The sequence below is a fragment of the Salvelinus namaycush genome, chromosome 38 (genome assembly GCF_016432855.1).
Source record: "Salvelinus namaycush isolate Seneca chromosome 38, SaNama_1.0, whole genome shotgun sequence".
NCBI classification, from domain to species: domain Eukaryota; kingdom Metazoa; phylum Chordata; class Actinopteri; order Salmoniformes; family Salmonidae; genus Salvelinus; species Salvelinus namaycush.
In genome coordinates, this window is record NC_052344.1 from 14,595,183 (window position 1) to 14,621,133 (window position 25,951).

Here is a 25,951-nt window from a genome sequence, read left to right on the forward strand (position 1 = left end):
ACAATACCAGTCCAACATGCAAAATAAGATGTAGAGAAGTAAAGAAAAATAAGGTTATGTTACATCAGCATCAGCCCCCCTAGATACAATCCCCATATGAACCTCACAACCAAATATTGATCAGCAAGCATTATTTTAACTATTTTTATGAGCAGGTTACTGACTGTTACATCTGTGAATAAGACATGATGCTGGGATCAAACATTTGACACATTCGTGTAGAGACATACACTATCTACATAAAGTATAATAGAATTTTCATGTGTCATTAATTACATGATGGTATATCTGTTATGTCTCCCTCACTGAATCCACCATGGAGGTTAAATCCCATCCACTACCTCACATCTGGCCCAGTCCAGGGTATTTCAGGCAGTGAAACTGTTCAACTGCTAGACTGGTAGCTGTGGGAGTGAAACTGAGATTTGCATAGACAGGGCTGGGTGGTTCTGCTTGTCCCAGAATAGAGCAGCACTGTCACCAGATGTTCACCCTGTCCCCAGGGGGTTGGAGGTAGAGAAGACCAGGGGAAATATAATGAAGTGTAGACTACACTTTGAAGAAAACCATTGCTAAAACATCTCATTTAATAAAATCATATTTGGAATTAAACATGATGAATATATACAGTATGTCATGGAAAGTAACTGTTTACCAGTGTGATTTCTGAGAGCAAACCTTCAAGGTTTATTATCAAATTATCAGTTGTAGAAATTATTGGAGAGTATTTGTTGGATCAGATGCCCTTTTAATTCTGTTTGAAAACATGAGAGTAAATTTACAGTTGAAGTCGGAAGTTTACATACACTTAGGTTGGAGTCATTAAAACTCGTTTTTCAACCACTCCACACATTTCTTGTAAACAAACTATAGTTTGGCAAGTCGGTTAGGACATCTACTTTGTGCATGACACAAGTAATTTTTCCAACAATTGTTTACAGAAAGATTATTTCACTTATAATTCACTGAATCACAATTCCAGGGGGTCAGAAGTTTACATACACTAGGTTGACTGTGCCTTTAAACAGCTTGGAAAATTCCAGAAAATGATGTCATGGCTTTAAAAGAATCTGATAGGCTAATTGACATAGTTTGAGTCAATTGGAGATGCACCTGTGGATGTATTTCAAGGCCTTCCTTCAAACTCAGTGCCTCTTTGCTTGACATCATGGGAAAATCAAAAGAAATCAGCCAAAACCTCAGAAAGAAAATGTAGACCTCCACAAGTCTGGTTCAGCCTTGGGAGCAATTTCCAAACGCCTGAAGGTATCACCTTCATCTGTACAAACAATATTACGCAAGTATAAACACCATGGGACCACGCAGCCATCAAACTGCTCAGGGAGGAGACGTGTTCTGTCTCCTAGAGATGAGCGCTCTTTGGTGCGAAAAGTGCAAATCAATCCCAGAACAAAAGAAAAGGACCTTGTGAAGATGCTGGAGGAAACAGGTACAAAAGTATCTATATCCACAGTAAAACGAGTCCTATATCGACATAACCTGAAAGGCCGCTCAGCAAGGAAGAAGCCACTGCTCCAAAACCGCCATAAAAAAGGCAGACTACGGTTTGCAACTGCACATGGGGACAAAGATCGTACTTTTTGGAGAAATGTCCTCTGGTCTGATGAAACAAAAATAGAACTGTTTGGCCATACTGACCATCGTAATGTTTGAGGGAAAAAGGGGGAGGCTTGCAAGCTGAAGAACACCATCCCAACCGTGAAGCACGGGGGTGGCAGCATGATGTTGTGGGGTTGCTTTGCTGCAGGAGAGACTGGTGCACTTCACAAAATAGATGGCATCATGAGGATGGAAAGTTATGTGGATATATTGAAGAAATATCTCAAGACATCAGTCAGGAAGTTAATGTAATGGCTTCTAGGAGTAGTGTGTGGAGGAGTCAGGCGCAGAGAGCAGGGTAGTTCAAAACGTGGATCTTTATTCCAAGAACAGAGTAACGGTCACGCCAAACACAAGGGCGCATAAAATACCCAGTCCAACAAATAGGATGAAACTGTCCAGGAAAACGGAATCCACAATAATCCACACACCATGAACAGAAAAACAAGCCCGCACAAAAGCCGGTTTAAATAGCCCAAAACAAAACCCAAACAAGAAAAAGGTGAAACTAATCAGACAAAACTAACTGAAACAGAAAAGGGGATCGTGGCAGCTAGTAGGCCGGCGACGACGACCGCCGAGCGCCGCCCGAACAGGAAGAGGCACCATCTTCGGCGGGATTCGTGACAGTTAAAGCTTGGTCGCAAATGGGTCTTCCAAATAGACAATGACCCCAAGCATACTTCCAAAGTTGTGTCAAATTGACTTAAGGACAACAAAGTCAAGGTATTGGAGTGGCCATCACAAAGCCCTGACCTCAATCCCATAGAAAATTTGCGGGCAGAACTGAAAAAGCGTGTGAGAGCAAGGAGGTTTACAATCCTGACTCGGTTACAACATCTCTGTCAGGAGGAATGGGCCAAAATTCACCCAACTTTTTATGGGAAGCTTGTGGAAGGCGACCCGAAACGTTTGACCCAAGTTAAACAATTTTAAGGCAATGCTACCAAATACAAATTGAGTGTATGTAAACTTCTGACCCACTGGGAATGTGATGTAAGAAATAAAAGCTGAAATAAGTAATTCTCTCTACTATTATTCTGACATTTCACATTCTTAAAATAAAGTGGTGATCCTAACTAACCTAAGACAGGGAATTTTTACTAGGATTAAATGTCAGGAATTGTGAAAATGTGTTTAAATGTATTTGGCTAAGGTGTATGTAGACTTCCGACTTCAACTGTATGCTACAATGTTGTGTAACCCTCTCACCAGGCTCGAATTTGACTCTCACAATATTAACTTACGTAGAGAATCTCAACAGCATGGGATGTTAGGTGAGAAGGACAATCCCTGTTGTAAACTATCTAGGGTGATGACAAATAGGGTATTAACTTCAGATGGAATGACTATAGATTTTTGTTATTGTATAAGGATATAAGCTCCCATTTAAATGAAATTGAAACAGGAAATGACTCCACCAAAGCAACATACAGTACATTAGGTTCAAGATGTGTTTTTACATTTTCAATGCACCACACCAAAATAAAAATAAAAAATAAACCCCAATGAGTCATGCACAACACATGTCCAAATTATTTCAAGCTTGCTTAACCCGATGAAGCTTTTTTTTTTTACGACACACATAAAGTCCCGAAGCACCCCACCGTTGTGGTTACTCACTACTCGTAGATATTCCCTCAGCGAAGTATGGCAGTTCCTTGCAGGTTTCCTCACAAGATCCACACCAAGCACCGCTATCAATGCAGACAGTACTCTTTAGCAGTAACCAATATCCCATGGGAACATGAACTCGTTAATCTTTCCCAAGCAATTCTCTCTCGGTGTCACACGATGCTAGGCTAACCTCAAGGCTAGTCTTTCTTAACACAATTAATACAATTATAACAACTCTCTTATAAAATAAAATTGGTATTTCCCTTCACAACTCGTAAGGTATGGGTTCTATTTTTATCGTCTCCTATTATAATTTTTCTTCACCAACGGTCATAATGTAATGTCCATCCTTTTCTCAACGTCTCTCCACCCCCCCCCCCCCCCCCCCCCCCCCCCCGGGCCTCCCGTTAATCAGGTCAACTCTCCCATTGGCCACAGCTTGACAAGCGACCTTATTGGTCAAAACTTAAACTTAAAAGTAAACCAACCTATTCACTTATACATTAAAGAAGTATTTCTTCAAAATAAATGCATTAACAACATTACAATTCGGGAGCAATTCAATCACCTTTTAAATCTCATACCAATTAATTATAACAAATAAACTCAATACTTGGTTCTAACAACAGTATTACAGTTGAAATTATAAAAAAAGCTGATTGATCTAAATGAGTATGAAATGTTCTGCCATCAAGAGATAGTGATCACTGGAATCATGATTAATGTAACTCTTGGGGTTATTATTCAATCAAAACAGTTTTTATTTGAACTCAGAGGCAAGAAGACATGTACAACTTAATCTCAAAATAGTTCATTTAACACACAGCACTACTGACATTATTCACTATTATACTGTAACATTCAGCTGTAAAACACTAATATTTCCAGAACTAGCACCATGTGGGGACTCTATAGACCCCTACAATGGATTCTAGACACTACAATGACTTCTCTGGAAGGTGGCTGAATCACCGGTATCGTCATGGACGGCCCTGTTAAACTATAAGACACTGAGCTAAATATATCAGTGATGTTGACAATATGTCAACTCATCCACTCTCATGCCAAAGCATTCCTGAAGTGATAATACCCATAATCTATGTCCAGACTAAATAAATACTCCTTCCCTTTTGCCATGGCCAACAAACTTTTTCGTAACATGTCACGCAATAACTTGAATGGACTCCATCTATGTGCAATAGTAATGTCTCACATCATCTCAGAATAAATAACCCAGCTTATAATAATAAGGTCCCTCAGTCAGGTAGTGAATTTCAATCAAAGAATCAAAACATTTTATTGAGATGATATAACATGATTATAACCCCCTAAAAAGTCCTGTTGTTCTGTCAAGGCATAATTCCTCTCCTGTCACTCCTGGCTTGATCCTTTCAGCACCTTCCCATTCTTTAATTGAACCCAGCTGGAATTATATGTCTATGTTGGCCTGGTATGGTTCCCAATCAGAGACAGCTGTTTATCGTTGTCTCTGATTGGGGATCATATTTAGGTAGCCATTTCCCCATTGTGATTTGTGGGATCATGACTATGTATTAGTTGCCTGTGAGCATTATATTAGCTTCACATTTCGTTAGTGTAACGGCAGCCTTCCCTTTCTTCACTAGAAGAGGGGGTGAAACAGGGATCAGACCAACACGCAGCGTAGCCAGTGCTCAACATGTTTAATACGACAAAATAAACAGTGAACACGATACAAAACAAAATAACAAAAAGTGGCAAACCGATACAGTCCTAGCTGGTGCAGACAACAAACACAGAGACAGGAAACAACCACCCACAATCCCCAACACAAAACAAGCCACCTATATATGATTCTCAATCAGGGACAACGATTGACAGCTGCCTCTGATTGAGAACCATATTAGGCTGAACACAGAAACAGACGAACTAGACACACAACATAGAATTCCCACCCAGCTCACGTCCTGACCAACACTAAACAAGCAAAACACATAAGAACTCTGGTCAGGACGTTACAGTACCCCCCTCCTGAGGTGCGGACTCCGAACGCACCCCTAAAACTCAAGAGGAGGGTCTGGGTGGGCATCTGTCCGCGGTGGCGGCTCCGGCGCCGGACGAGGACACCACTCCACCACTGTCTTTGTCCCCCTCCTTAGCGTCCTTTGAGTGGTGACCCTCGCCCACGACCTTGGCCTAAGAATCCTCCCCAAGGCCCCCACATGATTTAGGAGGTAGCTCAGGACAGAGAGGTAGCTCAGGACAGAGAGGTAGCTCAGGACAGAGAGGTAGCTCAGGACAGAGAGGTAGCTCAGGACAGAGAGGCAGCTCCGGACTGAATGGCAGCTCCGGACTGAATGGCAGCTCCGGACTGAGTGGCAGCTCCGGACTGAGTGGCAGCTCCGGACTGAGTGGCAGCTCCGGACTGAGTGGCAGCTCCGGACTGAGTGGCAGCTCATGACTGTAGGGCAGCTCATGACTGTAGGGCAGCTCATGACTGGAGGGCAGCTCATGACTGGAGGGCAGCTCATGACTGGAGGGCAGCTCATGACTGGAGGGCAGCTCATGACTGGCGGGCAGCTCATGACTGGCGGGCAGCTCATGACTGGCGGGCAGCTCATGACTGGCGGGCAGCTCATGACTGGAGGCTGGCGGCTCTGGCAGCTCCTGACTGGCTGGCGGCTCTGGCAGCTCCTGACTGGCTGGCGGCTCTGGCAGCTGCTGACTGGCTGGCGGCTCTGGCAGCTCCTGACTGGCTGGCGGCTCTGGCAGCTCCTGACTGGCTGGCGGCTCTGGCAGCTTCTGACTGACGGACGGCTCTAGCGGCTCCTGACTGACGGACGGCTCTAATGGCTCGGGACAGACGGGCGGCTCTGAAGGCTCGTGGCAGACGGATGGCTCAGATGGCGCTGGGCAGACGGATGGCTCAGATGGCGCTGGGCAGATGGATGGCTCAGATGGCGCTGGGCAGACGGATGGCTCAGATGGCGCTGGGCAGACGGATGGCTCAGATGGCGCTGGGCAGACAGATGGCTCAGATGGCACTGGGCAGACAGATGGCTCAGATGGCGCTGGGCAGACGGATGGCTCAGACGGCGCTGGGCAGACGGATGGCTCAGATGGTGCTGGGCAGGCAGGCAGCTCAGACGGCGCCGGATATACCGGACCGTGCAGGCGTACTGGCTCCCTTGAGCACCGAGCCTGCCCAACCTTACCTGGTTGAATGCTCCCCGTAGCCCGTCCAGTGCGGGGAGGTGGAATAACCCGCACTGGGCTGTGTTGGCGAACCGGGGACACCATGCGTAAGGTTAGTGCCATGTCCACCGGCCCGAGGAGACGTACTGGAGGCCAGATATGTAGAGCCGGCTTCATGGCACTTGGCTCAATGCTGAATCTAGCCCGGCCAGTGCGGGGAGGTGGAATAACCCGCACCGGGCTATGCACACATACAGGAGACACCGTGCGCTCTTCCGCATAACACGGTGTCTGCCCGTACTCCCGCTCTCCACGGTAAGCATGGGAAGTGGGCGCAGGTCTCCTACCTGACTTCGCCACACTACCCTTTAGCCCCCCCCCCCCCCAAGAAATGTTTGGGATTTCTTCTCGGGCTTCCTGGCCAGCCGTGTTCCCTCATAACACCGGTTCCCCTTCTCAGCTGCTTTCGCTCTCCTAGCTGCCTCCACCTGTTCCCATGGAAGGCGATCCTTACCAGCCAGGATCTCCTCCCATGTTTAGCAACCCTTTCCGTCCAATACGTCCTCCCAAGTCCATTTCTCCTGGTCCCGCTGCTGCTGCTGCTGCCGCTGCTGCCCGTTGCTACGCTGCTTGGTCCGAGATTGGTGGGTGGTTCTGTAACGGCAGCCTTCCCTCTCTTCACTAGAAGAGGGGGTGAAACAGGGATCAGACCAACACGCAGTTACAGTTAGTTCGCTTCATTGTTTTTGTTCTTTGAGTTTTCTCTTCCTAATAAAAGGGATGGAAACATACCACGCTGCATCTTGGTCCAATCATTATGACGATCGTGACACTAACTGAAGTTTGTTTAGTGCTTTATCCAGATAGCCAGAAAGTAGAGCATTCCAGTATTCTAATCTAGAAGTGACAAAGCATGGATTAACTTTTCTGCATAATTTTTGGACGGAAAGTTCTTTATTTTTGCAATGTTACGAAGATGGAAAAAAGTTGTCCTTGAAATAGTCTTGATATGTTCGTCAAAAGAGAGATCAAGGTCCAGAGTAACGCCGCGGTCCTTCACAGTTTTATTTGAGACGACTGTACAACCATCAAGAATAATTGTCAGATCCAACAGATGATCTCTTTGTTTCTTAGGTCCTAGAACTAGCATCTCTTTTTTTGTCCGAGTTTAAAAGTAAAAATACTTGCCGCCATCCACTTCCTTAAATTAGAAACACAGGCTTTCAGGGAGGGCAATTTTGGGGCTTCGCTATGTTTCATCGAAATGTACAGCTGTGTATGGTCCGCATAGCAGTGAAAGTTAACATTATGTTTCCGAATGACATCACCAAGAGGTAAAATATATAATGACCTGCACTTCGAATAACTAGAATTTCATCAGCATGATACAAAAACATACATTAAAACCCCTAAACATCGCCCAGACATCCTCCCTCACACTACTGACGTAGTTCCAGAGAGCAGCAGGTGAAGCAGGAGACTGGAGACGTCAGAGCTCTGGAGATCTCCCCTTTAGATCAGCCAGCAGCATCACACAGTCCACAGACAGACTGCAGTTACTGAATATGCTTCAATTGTAGATGTCTAAAATCAATATCACTCCCAATTCAGCAGTTCTATCAGAAACCATGTCAGGGATTAAATAGTTATCATGTTTCTACATCACATCACACAACATTTATTAATAAAGTCTGACTGTCCAGGAAGACTATTTAAGTGAAAAAGCCAGAGGAGGTGTTGGAAGACTATTTACATATAAGACACTTTGCATTAGCAGCACATGCTTCAGTGGTCTGGGAGTGTTTATATCCCTGTGAGTTGAACACTTCATGACTGAGAGCTGTCCTGACCAACAGAATTTCAACAATGACTTTTATAATGAGCTGTGTGTGGATATTGATGTTCCTAATTCAAGGTATGATTTATACTTTATTGGTCTAAAATTACTTAATTCAAATATTGTATCTTAATTTTGCCTCAAATTGAGAAAATGAGACATTAGAGATTTAGACAACATGGTCAAATGTTGTCACATATATAATGAGTTCTTGAATGTCTATTTTTCAGAATCCAGAGGTCAGTACACTGTGACTCAGACTCCTACAGTGGAAACTGTTCTTCTCGGAAAACCAGTCTCTCTGAACTGTAAAACCAGCAGTAATGTGTATCGAGCAGGTTACTCTGATGCCCGTCTTGCCTGGTATCAACAGACAGCTGGAGGAACTCATAAACTCCTTATTTACCATGCTACAACACTTCAGTCTGGGACTCCATCTAGATTCAGCGGCAGTGGATCTCATAGTGACTTCACTCTGACCATCAGTGGAGTCCAGGCTGAAGATGCAGGAGATTATTACTGTCAGAGTTACAACAGTGGTCCAGTGTTCACACAGTGCTACAGAGTCGTACAAAAACCTCCCTCAGTCAGACTGCACAGTGACTGTACTGCTACAGCTGGGACCTACTGCAGGTACTGAGGGGGAAGAGACAGTGACATGGAACACTGGTTACTAGACGAGGTCAACTGTGACATGTGACAATATGTTTAGAAAGCAATCATTCAGATCACATGACCATAATCATCATCATCATCATGGTTATTACTTATAGTATTTATTATGCCCTGAAAGTGTATATACAAGTTATTAGATGTTTTGAAACACAATGCCTTTCCATATGTAAATACTGAAGTAAAACAAAAGGTGTTGTGACATCAACATTACTTCAAAGTTACAATCACTTCAGTTACAACCACAATAACAATAACCGACAAAGACAATGGGGAACAGAGGGCACATATATATACATACTAATCAGGGGGAATGGGAACCAGGTGTGCGTAATGAGACAAGACAGTCCGGTTTTGGTGGTAATGAATCTAGTTGCGTGATGCCTAGAAGGGCGCCGACATAGACCTCCGGAGCTGGTGAACGGAATGAGCAGCAGTAAATGGGGGATCCGTGAACCTACCAGTGGTAGAAAAAGTACCCAATTTTCATACTTGAGTGAAAGTAAAGATCCCTTAATAGAAAGCGACTCAAGTAAAAGTGAAAGTCACCCAGTAAAATACTACTTGAGTAAAAGTTTTAAAGTATTTGGTTTAAAATATACTTAAGTATCAAAAGTAAATGTAATCGCTAAAATATACTTAAGTATCAAAAGTAAATGTAATCGCTAAAATATACTTAAGTATCAAAAGTAAAAGTACAAGAATAAATCATTGAAAATTCCTTATATTGCCTCCCGGGTGGCGCAGTGGTCTAGGGCACTGTATCGCAGCGCTAGCTGTGCCACCAGAGACTCTGGGTTCGCGCCCAGGCTCTGTCGCAGCCGGCCGCGACCGGGAGGTCCGTGGGGCGACGCACAATTGGCCTAGCATCGTCCGGGTTAGGGAGGGTTTGGCCGGTAGGGATATCCTTGTCTCATCGCGCACCAGCGACTCCTGTGGCGGGCCGGGCGCAGTGCCCTCTTAGAGAGGAAAGCCCTCTGTTAGTCTACATGTCAGTGATCAATAAGACAGAGAACATCTGATCTCAGAACAGAGTCAAAGCAGAGGAACCAGCAGCCTCTCTCCACAGGGATGTGTGACTGAGGGATCCTACCCAGAACAGTCAGCCTTCCTCAAGGCCTTGGTGACTGGAGTCTGGGATTTCTGCTGGGCTTCACAGGTCACCTCTCCTGCCTTGGTCCACTCCTGGCCAGTGAGAGTCAGGGTGCTGCTCCAGCTGTACAGACCATCCTTCTCTAGGACCCTAGAACTGGCCTCTTGTATCTGGCTGGTCCCGTCCACTTTCCAGCTCATGGTCCAGTCTGAAGGGAAGCCCTTGTTGGCCAGACACATCAGTGTGGCTGTTGTTGTACTGGACAGCACTGTTAGCTGGAACAAACAGATCACATCAACTAAGTAACTCCATCAAGTACAGCTACAGTAATATATTATCTTCAGCAAAGGACACATCACAATAAAGTGATTTGGAAATGCCGTCTAAATATGAATGTAGAAGTTAGATTGTTTATATAATTTGTGGTATCAGGGTGGGTGGGAGAGAAAGGAGTTAGCTACAGCTGAATGAGTGAAGGTAACCTGTAGTGGACCTGTCATATTTGTTTGTGTTTCTTCTGACCAGAGGGAGCGGGCGCTCGGTGTCACACAACTTGGGTAAATGTCTGTTTCTTGCTTTGTTCTTAGAAACAGGGCACCATTGAAAGGGGTGATTTATGGGATAGCATTACGTGTGGAGGTGGAGCAATTGCAGTTTAACATTTCTGTTGTTTGTGACGCCCGCCGTTTGGTGCGACGCAGACCCAAGAGTGGTGAAACAGAGGAGTCATTGTCAGTCCTTTTGATTTGAGTCTGACAAAGTCATGTTATGATGTATTAGATATCCTGTTAGAGTTTTTGTGCAGAATCCACTGCTCTGTTTCAGGTGTTGGAAGTCTGCAGGAGGGCATGGGACAGAGGATTGTGTAGTTTCGCTGGATAAAGTTGTGTGTGTCAACTGTAGGGGTGCTCATGCTGCTGGAGGTCTGAAGTGTCCGGTGTGAGAGAGGCAGGTTGAAGTGGCCAGAGTCTGAGTAGTGCAGAGGGTGTCATATGCTGAGGCAGTGAATGAAGTGCAGGAGGATGGGTCAAGAGTGAGGCATCCTGAGAGGATCACAGTGAGTAGTAGATTTGTGCCAGCACAGAGGGATAGGGCAACGAGTGAATTACGCTTCAGTAAGGTTGTTGTCTTAGCGTTCATAGCAATGTTTATCAACTGTTCCACAGGAATGGTAGGTAAAACACAAAGAATAGATGTTGTCGTGGCAGCTGCAGAGAAGTATATGGGTATACGAGATTAGACTTCAGAAGAGTTACAGGGTGTGTTGAGGGGTGGTGTCCCGTCCTCCCAGGTCGTTGGCATGGTGCAGGAGCAGATATGGTCAAAGTAGTGGAATGGGGTAGTGGGTTTTAATGTGTAGGTGGTAGCTGAAGAGAAGTACCTGGTGTACAAGATTTTACTGCAGACGAGTTAATGGGGAGGTGATTATATTTGTATGAAATAGTGGTATGTGGGTGTAGGGTTAGTTGGTGTAAGTTTATCCTTTTAGGAACAGGAATAATAAAGATAATTTAATGTAGATACTGTAGGCCGTGACTGGCCTCACAATTTAGTACAGTAGGTGGCGGTGTATACATCTTTAAATTGGATGCAATCAGCCAATCTAATCCCAAAGAAGAAGAAGAGCTCTTCAACTACAGTTTCTCTGGGGACCAATGAAGTCTGTTTGCATAGAGAGGACACTTTGCATAGATAGCACATGCTTCAGTGGTCTGGTAGTGTTTATATCCCTGTGAGTTTAACACTTCATGACTGAGAGCTGTCCTTCATGACAACAGAACCCACAACAACCATGACTTTTATCACCATCTTCATCTGGACACTTGCTTTCTGCTTTCAAGGTTAACATTTTCAGAATTTGTTGTTTAAAAATAATTACATCTACACAAAGGTATAACATACAGTATATTAATGTTAATATTTCTATTCAGAACTATTCATTACAACATGTAACATTTATTTCATATAAATGTTTTTATTCTATTTTCCAGAATCCAGAGGACAGTACACTGTGACTCAGACTCCTTCAGTGGAAACTGTTCTCCCAGGACAGATGGTCTCTCTGAAGTGTAAAACCAGCAGTAATGTTTACAACAATGACTTTTTAGCCTGGTACCAACAGAAACCTGGAGGAGCTCCTAAACTCCTTATTTACCGTGCTACAACACTACAGTCTGGGACTCCGTCTAGATTCAGTGGCAGTGGATCTGGGAGGGACTTCACTCTGACCATCAGTGGAGTCCAGGCTGAAGATGCAGGAGATTACTACTGTCAGAGTGAACACAGTGGTGATGTGTTCACACAGTGATACAGAGCCGTACAAAAACCTCCCTCAGTCAGACTGCACAGTGACTGTACTGCTACAGCTGGGACCTACTGCAGGTACTGAGGGGGAAGAGACAGTGACATGGAACACTGACTGAACTAAAATACACTGAGCTAAATATATAAGTGATGGTGACTATAATGTAAACTTATCCACCTTCATGTGAAATCATTCCTGAACTGACAACACCCATAGGTCCAGACTACATAAATATGCCTTCCCTTTTGCTGTGGCTAACAAACCTTTTATTTAACATTTCAGACAATAAGTTGAATGGACTCTATCTATGTGAAATAATAATGTCTCACATAATTTCATAATAAATATCCCAGTCCCTGTATTGGGTAATGAATTTCAAGTTAAGTTTGAACCATATTTACTGAGATCATATAACATGATTATGACCCAGTAGAACAACCTGAGGTTCCGTCATACAAGAGACAGCGACATGGAACACTGGTTAGTGAAGTCAACTTAGAATATGTTTAGAAAGCATCATTCAGATCACATGTTCCCCATCATCATCATCATCATCATCATTGTGCTGGACCTCCAAAAGTTATTTGAAGTTCTGAATACCCACAATACCGGTCCAATATGCAAAATAAGATGTAGAGAAGTAAAGAAAAAGAAGGTGATGTTACATCAGCATCAGCCCCCCTAGATACAATCCCCATATGAACCTCACAACCAAATATTGATCATCTAGCATTATTTTAACTATTTTTATGAGCAGGTTACTGACTGTTACATCTGTGAATAAGACATGATACTGGGATCAAACATTTGACACATTCGTGTAGAGACATACACTATCTACATAAAGTATAATAGAAATTTCATGTGTCATTAATTACATGATGGTATATCTGTTATGTCTCCCTCACTGAATCCACCATGGAGGTTAAATCCAGTCCACTACCTCACATCTGGCCCAGTCCAGGGTATTTCAGTCAGTGAAACTGTTCAACTGCTAGACTGGAAGCTGTGGGAGTGAAACTGAGATTTACATAGACAGGGCTGGGTGGTTCTGCTTGTCCCAGAATAGAGCAACACTGTCACCAGATGTTCACTCTGTTCCCAGGGGGTTGGAGGTAGAGAAGACCAGAGGAAAAATAATGGAGAAGTGTAGAGTACACAATGTTGAAAACTATTGCTAAAACATCTAATATAATAAAATCATATAGAGGAATTAAACATTGTAAATATACATATGTTATGGAAAGTAACTGTTCAGCAGTGTGAGTTCTGAGAGCAGATCTTAGAGGTTTATTATCAAATATCACTAATTATTATCACTGGTATTGATGCTACAGTATAACTGGATTATTCAGTTGTAGAAATGATTGCAGAGTATTTGTTGGACCAGATGCCCTTTTAATTCTGTTTGAAAACATGAGAGTAGCTATATGCTGCAATACTAAATAATGAAATAAGCTGATTAATATAAATTATTATGACATGTTCTGACTATTCATGTCATAGTGATCACTGGAATCATGATTAAATCAACTACACTACGTAACCAAAAGTATGTGGACATCTGCTCGTCGAACATCTCATTCCAAAATCATGGGCATTAATATGGAGTTGTTTCACCCTTTGCTGCTATAACAGCCTCCACTCTTCTAGGTTGGCTTTCCACTAGATGTTGGAACATTGCTTTGGGGACTTGCTTCCATTCAGTCACAAGAGCATTAGTGAGGTTGGGCACAGATGTTGGGCGATTAGGACTGGCTCACAGTCGTTCTTCCAATTCATCCCAAAGCTGTTCGATAGGGTTGAGGTGAGGGCTCTGTGCAGGCCAGTCAAGTTCTTCCACACCGATCTCGACAAGCCATTTCTGTATGGACCTCCCTTTGTGTACGGGGGCATTGTTATGCTGAAACAGGAAAGGGCCTTCCCCAAACTGTCGCCACAAAGTTGGATGCACAGAATTGTCTAGAATGGCATTGCATGCTGTAGCGTTAAGATTTCCCTTCACTGGAACTAAGGGGCCTAGCCCGAACATGAGAGTAGCTATATGCTACAATGCTAAATTATGAAAGAAGCTGATTAGTATGAAATGTGCTGCCTATTCATGAGATGGTGATCACTGGAATCATTACTAAATGAACTCTTCTGGTTATTTTCCTAATCAAAACAAGATGTATTTCAACTCAGAGGGAAGAAGACATGTACAACTTAATCTCAAAATAGTTTATTTAACACACAGCACTACTGATATTATTCACTATTATACTGTAACATTCAGCTCTAAAACACTAATGTTTCCAGAACTATCACCATGTGGGGACTCTCAAGCCCTTTACAATGGCTTCTCCTGTCTCTAGACGCTACACTGGCTTTTCCGGAAGGTGGCCGAATCACTGGTGTCGTCCTGGTATACCCTGCAGGTGTACACCTCTCCCTCTTCCCAGCGTGCCTTGCTCAGGGTCAGGTTGCTGCTCCGGCTGTGAAAGACGCCATTCCCCCTCCATCACCTCTGCCCTGTCCACCTCCCAGATCACCAACACCCCCTGGGGGGAATAGCTGCTCAGCAGTCAGGCCAGTGTGGCCGAGCCCCCAGAGAGCTGCTCAGAGGACAGAGGGTGGCGGGGGGGGGGGGGGGGGGGGGGGCAGAGACACTGTGGACCTGACAGAAGGACCAGCTGGAGGAGAGGAGAGAGGAGAGGGGAGGTTCAGCTACTACTACAAATGTATAATGGGAGAGGTCGTACAAAAACGTCCCTCAGTCGGACTGCACAGTGACTGTACTGCTACAGCTGGGACCGACTGCAGATCCTGAGGGGATGAGATGATCCAGTACAATGACACAGTGTGTAGTAGAGCTGAACCACAATAGAGTCAAAGTAGAGCTGTGTCTAGAAGACCTTAGATCATAACGAATCACTAAATGTTTCTTCTGACCATTAACTACATGTTAACTCTGTTGAGTAACTCAAGGAAAACCGTTCACACTAAGACTGCAGTTACTGACCCTGACCACTCGGGGGAGAATTAGAGCAGATACTGTCTGATCTAATAACACAGTAATAACAATATGCTCCATTTGTAGATGTCTACAATCAATATATCAGTCCGCATTCAGCACTTCAATCAGAAACCATGTCAGGGATGAAATAGTTATCATGTTTCTACATCACACAACATTTATTAATAAAATCTGACTGTCCAGGAAGACTATTTAAGTGAAAAGGCCAGAGGAGGTGTTGTATATGGCCAATACACCATGGCCAAAGGCTGAACTTAAGCACGACTCAACGCGGAGTGTCTGTACACAGCCCTTAGCCTGGTATATTTGACATATTTCACAAACCACTGAGGTCCTTTGTTTCTGTTATAATAAATTGGTTACCAAAATAATTAGAGCAGTAAAAATAAAAAAAAATCATACCCATGGTATACAGTCTCATAGACCACGGCTGTCAGCCAATCATCGTTCAGGGCTCGAACCCCCCAGTTTATAATTACATATAAGACACTTTGTTTTGAGATAACATAACATGATTATAACCCACTTAAACGATCTAAGGTTCTGTCAACTTATAACCTCTCACCTGCCACACCCGGCTAGAACCTTCCAGAACCTTCCCAGCCTATGATTGAGCCCAGATGAGGCTTGTTTACCAATCAAGGCCATGACTGGCTGGACAATCATCCTCAACCATTAAAATGCTGCTGTTCACACAGATCACTTCAACTACAGTATCCATGTGGCACCAAAAAGTATGTTTGCATAGTAAGGACACTTTGCATAGACAGCACATGCTTCAGTGCGCTACGAGTGTTTATATCCCTGTGAGTTTAACACTTCATGACTGAGAGCTGTCCTTCATGACAGAGCCCACAACAACCATGACTTTTATCACCATCTTCATCTGGATATTTGCCCTCTGTCTCCAAGGTAAAATATTTGACAGAAAATGACCTGGACCTTAACAATAATATATAAATTCTCATTACAGTTGATGTTAATATGATGTATTGGAGAAATGTATGAGAGATGGATTGTTAAGGATACATGCCATCTCTGTTTCAGAGTCCAGAGGCCAGTACACTGTGACTCAAACTCCTGCAGTGGAAACTGTTTCAGTGGGTCATTCAGTCAGTCTCAACTGTAAGACCAGCAGTGCTGTGTACAGTGACCGCTATGGACAGAGGATGGCCTGGTATCAACAGAAACCTGGAGGAGCTCCTAAACTCCTAATATACTTAGCTAAAACCCTTCAGTCTGGGACTCCATCTAGATTCAGTGGCAGTGGATCTGGGAGTGACTTCACTCTGACCATCAATGGAGTCCAGGCTGAAGATGCAGGAGATTACTACTGTCAGAGTTTCCACAGTGGTAATGTGTTCACACAGTGATACAGAGCCGTACAAAAACCTCCCTCAGTCAGACTGCACAGTGACTGTACTGCTACAGCTGGGACCTACTGCAGGTGCTGAGGGGAGGAGATGATCCAGTACAATGACACAGTGTGTAGTAGAGCTGAACAACAATATCTATGTCTTATAACTCAAAGCTGTTAGATCATATTCAGTCATTATCCCATGTGCTCCTTACTGCATTTTTTACTCATTTTTATTGAGTATCTCAAGGAGACCCATGAAACCATCTATCTACAAAAAGGTTCAAATCTTCCAAAACAGACTTCCTTACTTCAGATCGTTTGGATATTGTATTCTTAAGATGTAGAGGAGATGCTGAGTTTCATGTACTGTAATTATGGTCTACAAAGTCCAAGTGTGTCTCATTAGAGACACAGGAGAGGAGGGAGGGAGCTGACCTCAGGAACCGAGTCAGGAACAGAGTAGTAGTCCTGCACATTGGAGCCCCTCTTCTCACAGTGTTAGTCCAACAGTCCAGTAGTAATATTAAATCATTTGGTGGGTGTTTACATTTGTCTTATTCCACATATGTAAAAGTGTGTATTATGCACATGTGAATTGTAAAATGTTTTTTTGTATATGGTACTCTTAGTCAGGGATCAGCCATTACTGAGGGCAACCCTAGAGCAATTAGGGTTAAGTGCCTTGTTCAAGGGCACATCGAAAGATTATTTCACCTAGTCAGCTCAGAGATTCAAACCACCAACCTTTTGGTTACCTGCCCAATGCTCTTAACCGCTAGGCTACCTGCCACCCTAATTACCATGAACACTAAGCAACAGACACAACTATACACACTGAGTATACAAAACATTAAGAACACCTGCTTTTCCATGACATAGAACTGACCAGGTGAATCCAAGTGAAAGCTATGATCCCTTATTGATGTCGCTTGTTAAATCCACTTCAATCAGTGAAGATTAAAGGGGAGGACACAGGTTACAGATGGATTTTTAAGCCTTGAGACAAGTGAGACGTGGATTTTGTGTCAAGAACTGCAACGCTGCTGGACAATCAGCCTCAACCTTTAAAATGCTGCTGCTCACACAGATCTCTCCAATGGAAAGACTGCATGAACTCGAATCAGGAAGATTCTTCGTTGGTCGCTATCGGTCCGAGACGTGGGCACAAAGCAACGAGCTACCTCACTAGCAAACACGCTCAACTCCATACAAGATAATATGAAATTGCATTATTCAAGCTGGCGTCAAGGTTTGGGTGGAGGTGGTTGAGCAATACTGGGCTGTGACTGGAGCAGAGATGCATAGAAAGGTAGTGGGGTTCGGAGTTGAGGTGGACGAAATGGAGTGTAGTGGTGGAGTGGAAAAAGGTGGAGGTATAGTAAGAGTAAAGGTTAAGAAGAAGAGGAAGCCTGAGGAGCCTTTGCACATCTCCTCAGGAGAGTAGTGGAATGGAATTTTAATACTTGTCCTTTTCTTCTAACTAATTTCTGTGTTCTATTTATGTGCAGTTCTATAAACCAATTTCTGTGTTCATGCATGTGGCTGACTGAAAGAATCCTCACTATCAGTAGCTGCAATTTGGCAGTATGCCCAGACTTTGTTTTGAAAACGAGAACGAAAGATATCTCAGTTTCAAAGTCTCAGCTTAGAGAGTAGAAGCCTCGTGAGGTATTGGTCTGTCACATGTTATGAACCAGTATTGGTCGGTCACATGAATGAAACAAAACAGTAATGATTAATTAATTATGCTAAATCATGCAAATATAACGTGTCTGTGTATAGCCTTATATAAGACAAATGCTGGGAATGCCCAGGAAGAGCTCCTGATTGACACGAGTACTACGGTGCATTGAGTTGGTTGGAATCTCTCCAGTGTGCTGACAATAAACAATGATTCACTTAAGATTGACTTTGAGTGTCACTGTGTAAGAATTTCCACGATAGTAGTGATGAGGGAGGTTCGGTTCGCAGTGTTGTACTGAGAGAAGTGGAGGTCAAGGTGTTGGTGAAATTTCAGGACCAAGGTGGAGTCACGGCGGTGAGTCTGATCGCGTTGACTATGGATTTGGAGAGTAAGGTAGGAGAGGTTGTGTCTGCTAAAGTTGATGTAAGTTGGGTGGTGGTGTGTTTCAATGTTAAACAGTATGAGAAGGCGCTCAAACTCAAGCAGGTATGCTAAACGTTTGGTTGATAGTAGCCTGCCGGATCAAACTGGACGGAAGTGGGTGAAGGGAGTTAATGCAGGAGTTCCAGAAATTGTTAACATGGTAAAGCTCCTCCAAGATGATGAGATGGGAAGAAGGTGGAGGAGAACATACATATGGGGAATGTGAAGACGGGCCCGGTTAATGTTGTTCAGTGATGAAAAGACAGGTGGTAGTGCAGGAGGTGAGGAGTGTGTGAAAAATATTGTATGCAGAAGCAGTGAAGGTAGTTCACGCAGAAACAATCGAGGCACCCAAAACAGCAGGTATTCCAGGGCAAATTGGGATGCAGGTTGGGCGTGAAGTAGGGAGCAGAATGGGGGAGAACACAAGAATGGTAGTAAATATGAGAAAGGCTGTTACATTTGTGACAGAACCAATCAATTGCACAGAGAAAATACAATCAAAGACTAAGAAGATACAGATCATAGTGGAGCAGGCAGTGAGGTATCTTGAGATCACAGTACTGACATGGGAAAATGTACAGGATGACCTCAATAAGATTGAGAATTAGTCCAGACAAGAATCATGTATTGGTTACTTTTCATTATGGTGTTATTCAATCAATGCAATGCCAGAAGTTTGATGGCTAATGGGCAAGAGTTCAAACAGTTTATTGAGGAGTTACCAGCCAAGCCTGATGTGATATGAGTAGGCTTTAACCTACTCTAGATTTTACATTACAAGGTTATGATGAAGAGAGCATAATAGATTAGAAACATGATTTAAGTAAAGGCTGATTTGTAATTCATATATACAGAATAAAAAACAGTACACCCTGCCAGCACGGCCACATGCGAACCACTCAGGCGGATAATGACGCGTGGAAGAGAGAGAGGAACGAGATGGGAATAACAATCCAGGCTATTTGCTCTGACACCGGCATAATGATGTAATGAAACAAGCAGGGAGCAGGTTTCAAACCCTCAAAATTTTAGCCACGCCCCCACAACTTGCAACAAATCATTTGTATCTATCTTTCCACATCTACCTACACACGTATCTACCTACACACGCTTAATTTTCTGAAAAATATATATATTGGTCATGGCTCCCGAGTGGCGCAGAGGTCTAAGGCACTGCATCTCGATGCAAGAGGCTTTACTGTAGTCCCTGGTTTGAATTTAGGCTGTATCACATCCGACCGTGATTGGGAGTCCCATAGGGCTGCGCACAATTGGCCCAGCGTCATCCGGGTTTGGCCGGGGTAGGCCGTCATTGTAAATAAGAATTTGTTCTTACCTGACTTGCCTAGTTAAATATAGGTTCAATTTAAAAAACAACTGCTGGCAACCGCAGCACAATCAATAGGAGGTGAACAGTGGCTGGTGCTGAAAATATAGCTAACTTGTTATGCAAGTGTTGCACACCAACAGATGGAGAAAACCTACACCAGTCGAACAATTCATTTCAACAATAATCTTCATTTTAATTTGACTTTACAAACAACAAGAGGTCTTAATTGGAGTCTATTTATTCGGAGCCTAGAACCAATATAAAATAACTTAACTGGCTGAGGTAAGCTATGAGGCTTAACAGCCTAATAGAAATAGGATGTATTTTATTAGGCCTACTTACAATTGCAACTGGTCAAAAATGTAGCATCCTACATGAAACAATAATTTACAGAAAAAAAGTCTGCACGTTCAAAATAAACAATGTAACTAAAAAGAAAGCGCACATTTGTAATTCCCAAACTCTAAAAGTAATTGGAAATGTAGATACAAATGATGTGTGACATTGTGGTTTCAATAAGAATGTAGCCCATCATGCAAATGTTTCCTATTAGCAGGACAATAGACTTTTTATAGCCCGGCTGCTGTTGTGAAAATCCCTCAACTTGCAATGTATTCGATGCTTAAGTACTCTAGTGTTACGTTTCTAACTCAAAACAGCATTTCTTCATCAACATCTTTATGCTTTCGTTAATCTTCTTCATCTTCTTCCTTTTTTTCTGTAGTGATTTTGAGCAAATTTCTCAAGGGCCACAGTTGAGTCGTCTATGAAGATGACGTTATTGAATATCTCGCCAGCTTTGATCCATGCCTGGGCCTACAGGATGCAATATTTTTGTTTGTCAGACGAATCATTGGGTCGAAACTACAGAACAGTACAAAACAAGCGAACACACAATGTTAATGTTCAGAGAATAAAAAATATATATATATATTTTATATATATATTTATATATATATACAGTAGGGAGAACAAGAATTTGATACACTGCCGATTTTGCAGGTTTTCCTACTTACAAAGCATGTAGAGGTCTGTAATTTTTATCATAGGTACACTTCAACTGTGAGAGACGGAATCTAAAACAAAAATCCAGAAAATCACATTGTATGAATTTTAAGTAATTAATTTGCATTTTATTGCATGACATTGCACATTGCATGCCTTTTTCTCGCTCATTCTAGGTTTAATGAAAACGAAATCTCCAAAATATTGTTACTTTCTAAACAAAGCAATTATTATTATTAATTCATTTGGAACTATATAAAAGCCCCTCAGATATTCTCAGATATTCTCATAATGTCTTTTGACATTATGGCTGAAATAGCAGACTCTCAAATGGCGGGCCAAAGTAGGTCATTTGAGTTCTCAGAGGATGATTATTCCCGGATCATAATGAAGGACTCGCTTTTTGATGAAACTGGCCCAATGACAGACTGCAATGCAGACTTAGTTATCACGTCTCTCAAGAATCTACGGATCCGTGAGACAAAACAATATTATCATGCAGTCACCTTAAGTGTTTATCTAAGGAATTAGTCTATTGACTTGGAGTTACATTGTGTTGTTTAAGTGTTCCCTTTATTTTTTTGAGCAGTGTATATAAAAGTTATTTGAAGTTTTGAAACACAATTCCTGTCCATATGCAAAGCAAGATCTACAGAAGTAAAACTAAATATGTTATGACCTCAACATTACTTCAAAGTTACAATCACTTCAGCCCCCAAAACAAGTCCTCATATGAACCTCAACCAAATGTCTGATTTAAATGGATGTGATCTTCTAACATTATATTCACTATTTTAATGAGCAGGTCACTGACTGTTGCATCTGTGAATGAGACATGATGCTGGACTCAAACATCAGACACATTTACACTACTGGTGGGAGGAGCTATTGGACGGACAGGCTCATCGTAATGGCTGAAATGGAATACATGTTGTGTTTGATATCGTTGAATTGATTTCATTCCAGCCGTTACAATGATGCCATGCTCCTATTGCTCCTCCCACCAGCCTCCTCTGCACTACATACGCTATCTACATACAGTATAATACCCATTTTATCTGTATTTAACTACATGGTGCCATATCATTTGTCTCTCTCCCTGATTCCACCATAGAGGTTAAAACCAGTCACTCCCTCACATCTGGCCCAGTCCAGCGTATTTCAGGCTGTGAAACTGTTCAACTGCTAGACTGGTAGCTGTGGGAGTGAAACTGAGATTTACATAGACAGGGCTGGGTGGTTCTGCTTGTCCCAGAATAGAGCAGCACTGTCACCAGATGTGCACTCTGTTCTCAGGGGGTTGGAGGTAGAGAAGACTCTATCTTGAAGATGTGATACTTGTAATATTATGTGGACAAATGTATTGCATTTAAGCAAAATACAGGAATGATCACATTGGTGAGAGCCCGACATATCGATCAAATGTTCAAAGGCATTAGACTAAGACTATAAATCAAGAATGTTAAAAACTGCTCCAAGAAAGATGAATAAGGAGTACCATCTATTACATGTGGCTAGACCTCTCCTGTTAATCTGTTAACATTGTAGTATCTAGACCTCTCCTGTTAATCTGTTAACATTGTAGTATCTAGACCTCTCCTGTTAATCTGTTAACATTGTAGTATCTAGACCTCTCCTGTGAAAATAGTAGTATATTGTGTTAGTATGAACTACTGGTTGATGACGATTTGGTTAGAACATAAATAACTAATCGATGAGGTTTAGATCTGATAGTTTCATAGAAACTGTGAATAAGGCTTTATGAATATATTGCTGTATCATTCAACAACATTTAAGATTAAAGTCTATTTGGGTTTATTGAAAGAGACAATGAAAATATTTGTTCCAAAAGGAAAATCTTTATTTTCATCGATTCATCAAAGCATCAAAGCAAACATTCCTACAGAATCTAATAGTAATAAAACAGAACACATCACATCTAACACTGATACAACCTCAGTCTACAGAGAGGATTGACACATGAACTCAAGCAAAGCCCTCTGTTAGTCTACATGTCAGTGATCAATAAGACAGACAACATCTGATCTCAGAACAGAGTCAAAGCAGAGGAACCAGCAGCCTCTCTCCACAGGGGTGTGTTACTGAGGGATCCTACCCAGAACAGTCAGCCTTCCTCAGGGTCTTGGTGACTGGACTCTGGGATTTCTGCTGGGCTTCACAGGTCACCTCTCCTGCCTTGGTCCACTCCTGGGCAGTGAGAGTCAGGGTGTTGCTCCAGCTGTACAGGCCGTCCTTCTCCAGGACCCCGGGACTGGTCTCCTGGTTCTTGTTGGTCCCGTCCACTTTCCAGCTCATGGTCCAATCTGAGGGGAAGCCCTTGTTGGCCAGACACGTCAGTGTGGCTGTTGTTGTACTGGACAGTTCCTCACTAGAGGGGGGCAGGACGGTGAGGGTGGGGGCACTGTTACCTGGAACAAACAGAACACATCAACTGCATCTACTATGTCTAAAATATTTCTAAAAGCAATAGACATACAAATACATTGATTTGGAAATGCCTTTTAAATATAATGTAGTTAGATTGGTAAAAGGTTTGAAGAAAACACAAAACGTAATATGATAGATATACAAAGCAGATTTATGAACAATATGAGTCAAGTGTAAGTGCTTAACTTTAGCATTACTAGTATGTCAGATATTTTAGGATTGTTTCTGATCAGAATACTCAGAACATCTACAGTATATGAAGATAATCCAACAGGTTGTATGCAAACATAAGACTCTTTCACAAAGCAACAATAACTGCAGTAACAAACACTTTAAGAGTTATAAATTCTGCTCTCATTCAAATCAGACATACAAATAAACCTACTATTTAACATTTTGATTGAATAAAATATTATTTGAAAGAAGGCTCAGTGAAAAGCAATAGAAAAATGCAATGTTTTTAAAATAAAGATTTATAAAATCAAAATATATTTAAGAAAGTGTAATCAGAAAGAAATATGAAGAGAGCTTGTTACTTACTTCCAACATCTAGTCTGGTGCCGCTACCAAAAGTGTACCACAGTGATACAATCCCTGTTACTGCTCGTACAAAAACCTCCTGACCATTGGGGAAGCTGAATTTCTTTAGACTGTGGTTCAAATATCTAACTCTAATATGGTATGAATACTTGCCAAATATTGTTTTATCGTCTTCATTTGAAATAAAGTGTTTATTGTTTATTTGTTTTAAACCTACTGTTTATTGTACATGTCCTACTAGGTGCAGTATGTTTATTCATACAACTAGTCTAAAATGTAGGCTAATCACTTTCATAGTTTAAAAATACAGGTCAAATTTGATTAGATGTAATAACATTTATATTCTAATTGACCATATTATGTGAAGGCCGTGTGCATTTAAAAAAAATCATCTTAAAAGTTTTTTTGAGGCGAAATGGTTAGAGAAATTGAAACATGACATCAAAACGTGAATATAACAGTTAATTTGGGGTTTACTTACTTCCAACATCAAGTCTGGTGCCGCTACCAAAAGTCCACCACAGTGATACAATCCCCGTTACTGCTGGTACAAAAACCTCTCTGTGTTGTGATGCTGCAGCTGTTACAGTGAAGATCACTCATACAGAATCATAATCAACACAAATACACTTTAACATCTTCCAGGTAAACAAACACTTCATATTAGCTGTTTCTAGATAATACAAATATGAATTGTATCTTAAATCCAGATATGAGTCCAGATACTTTTTTCCTTCCTCTGTGTATCAGGTGTTCTCCTAGTCTGTAGGTACAGTCCAGCATTAGATCAGTGTTGCTAGTATTCCTCCATATTGTCCATATGAAAGACAACAGCAGCAGCAGTAGTGATAGTGATCATGTTGTATATTCCTTTATTAAACATGTTGATCTCAGATTTAACAGTGGTGGTATAGTCACAGAGGACAGACAACACTACCAGAGGAATCCTACCAGCTTTAGTTAAGAGAAGTGTTCACTAACTGATTAGAGGAACTTATATGAGAGACCAAGCATGAGTGAACAGACAGTTCATTATATCTGATCATCATCAGAATAACAATATAATGGTGGTGTGACATAAAAGTTACCATACATTAGTTATCTGAGTAAACAGTTGCTGTTTGATTTTATAAAAGGGGCAGCAGGTAGCCATCGGTGAAAGTGTTGTGCCAGTAACTGAAAGGTCACGATTTCGAATTACGAAATTATTTCAGACCGTTTGGATATTGTATTCTTAAGATGCTCTCCCTCGCCCTCCATTTGGCTTACAAGCAAAAACTAGAGGAGGAGGCACCAGTGAACTGTTTTGCTAGCACAGACTGGAATATGTTCCGGGATTCTTCCAATGGCATTGAGGAGTACACCACATCAGTCACTGGAGTCAGATGTTGGTTTGTTGATCGCCACAGTAGTGGCCCTCTAGGATTATTGCTGGGCTGGCGTTAACCCTTCCAGCTTGCTTGTGGGGGAGTGCCAATTGTCTGTCTCCGGTCATCCCTCCAGAAATATACCTTCTGCTCCTTGTAGTCCATAGTATCACGCTCAAACTTTTTCCGCTTGTTTCTTTTGTCTCCTACGCAAGTTTATCACAAATGTTTTCCACATTGGTCAGAATGTTCTCTCTTTTGTCCTTATCAGTGATCTTGGTTTCTAGATCAACATTTAACTGTGTCACTTGATCTCTAGTCGCGCTCAATTGTTCTGTCACTTCTTGTATGGTAAGCGCCATTAAATGAAACGAGCATTTATGTCACGCCCTGACCTTAGAGAGCCTTTTATTTCTCTATTTGGTTAGGTCAGGGTGTGATTTGGGTGGGCATTCTA

At 42.3% G+C, this 25,951-nt stretch overlaps 3 gene segments (V, D, J or C); 1 reads left to right on the forward strand and 2 right to left on the reverse strand.

Moving 5' to 3' along the window:
- Positions 1 to 10,009: 10,009 nt before the first annotated feature.
- On the reverse strand, positions 10,010 to 10,261 carry LOC120032158. The segment is given in 1 exon segment: positions 10,010 to 10,261. A coding segment is annotated over 1 exon segment (243 nt).
- Positions 10,262 to 16,175: 5,914 nt separating this feature from the next.
- On the forward strand, positions 16,176 to 16,799 carry LOC120032156. The segment is given in 2 exon segments: positions 16,176 to 16,246; positions 16,382 to 16,799. Coding segments are annotated over 2 exon segments (396 nt in total).
- Positions 16,800 to 22,984: 6,185 nt separating this feature from the next.
- LOC120031855 lies at positions 22,985 to 25,659 on the reverse strand. The segment is given in 3 exon segments: positions 22,985 to 23,568; positions 24,128 to 24,206; positions 25,639 to 25,659. Coding segments are annotated over 3 exon segments (417 nt in total).
- Positions 25,660 to 25,951: the final 292 nt, after the last annotated feature.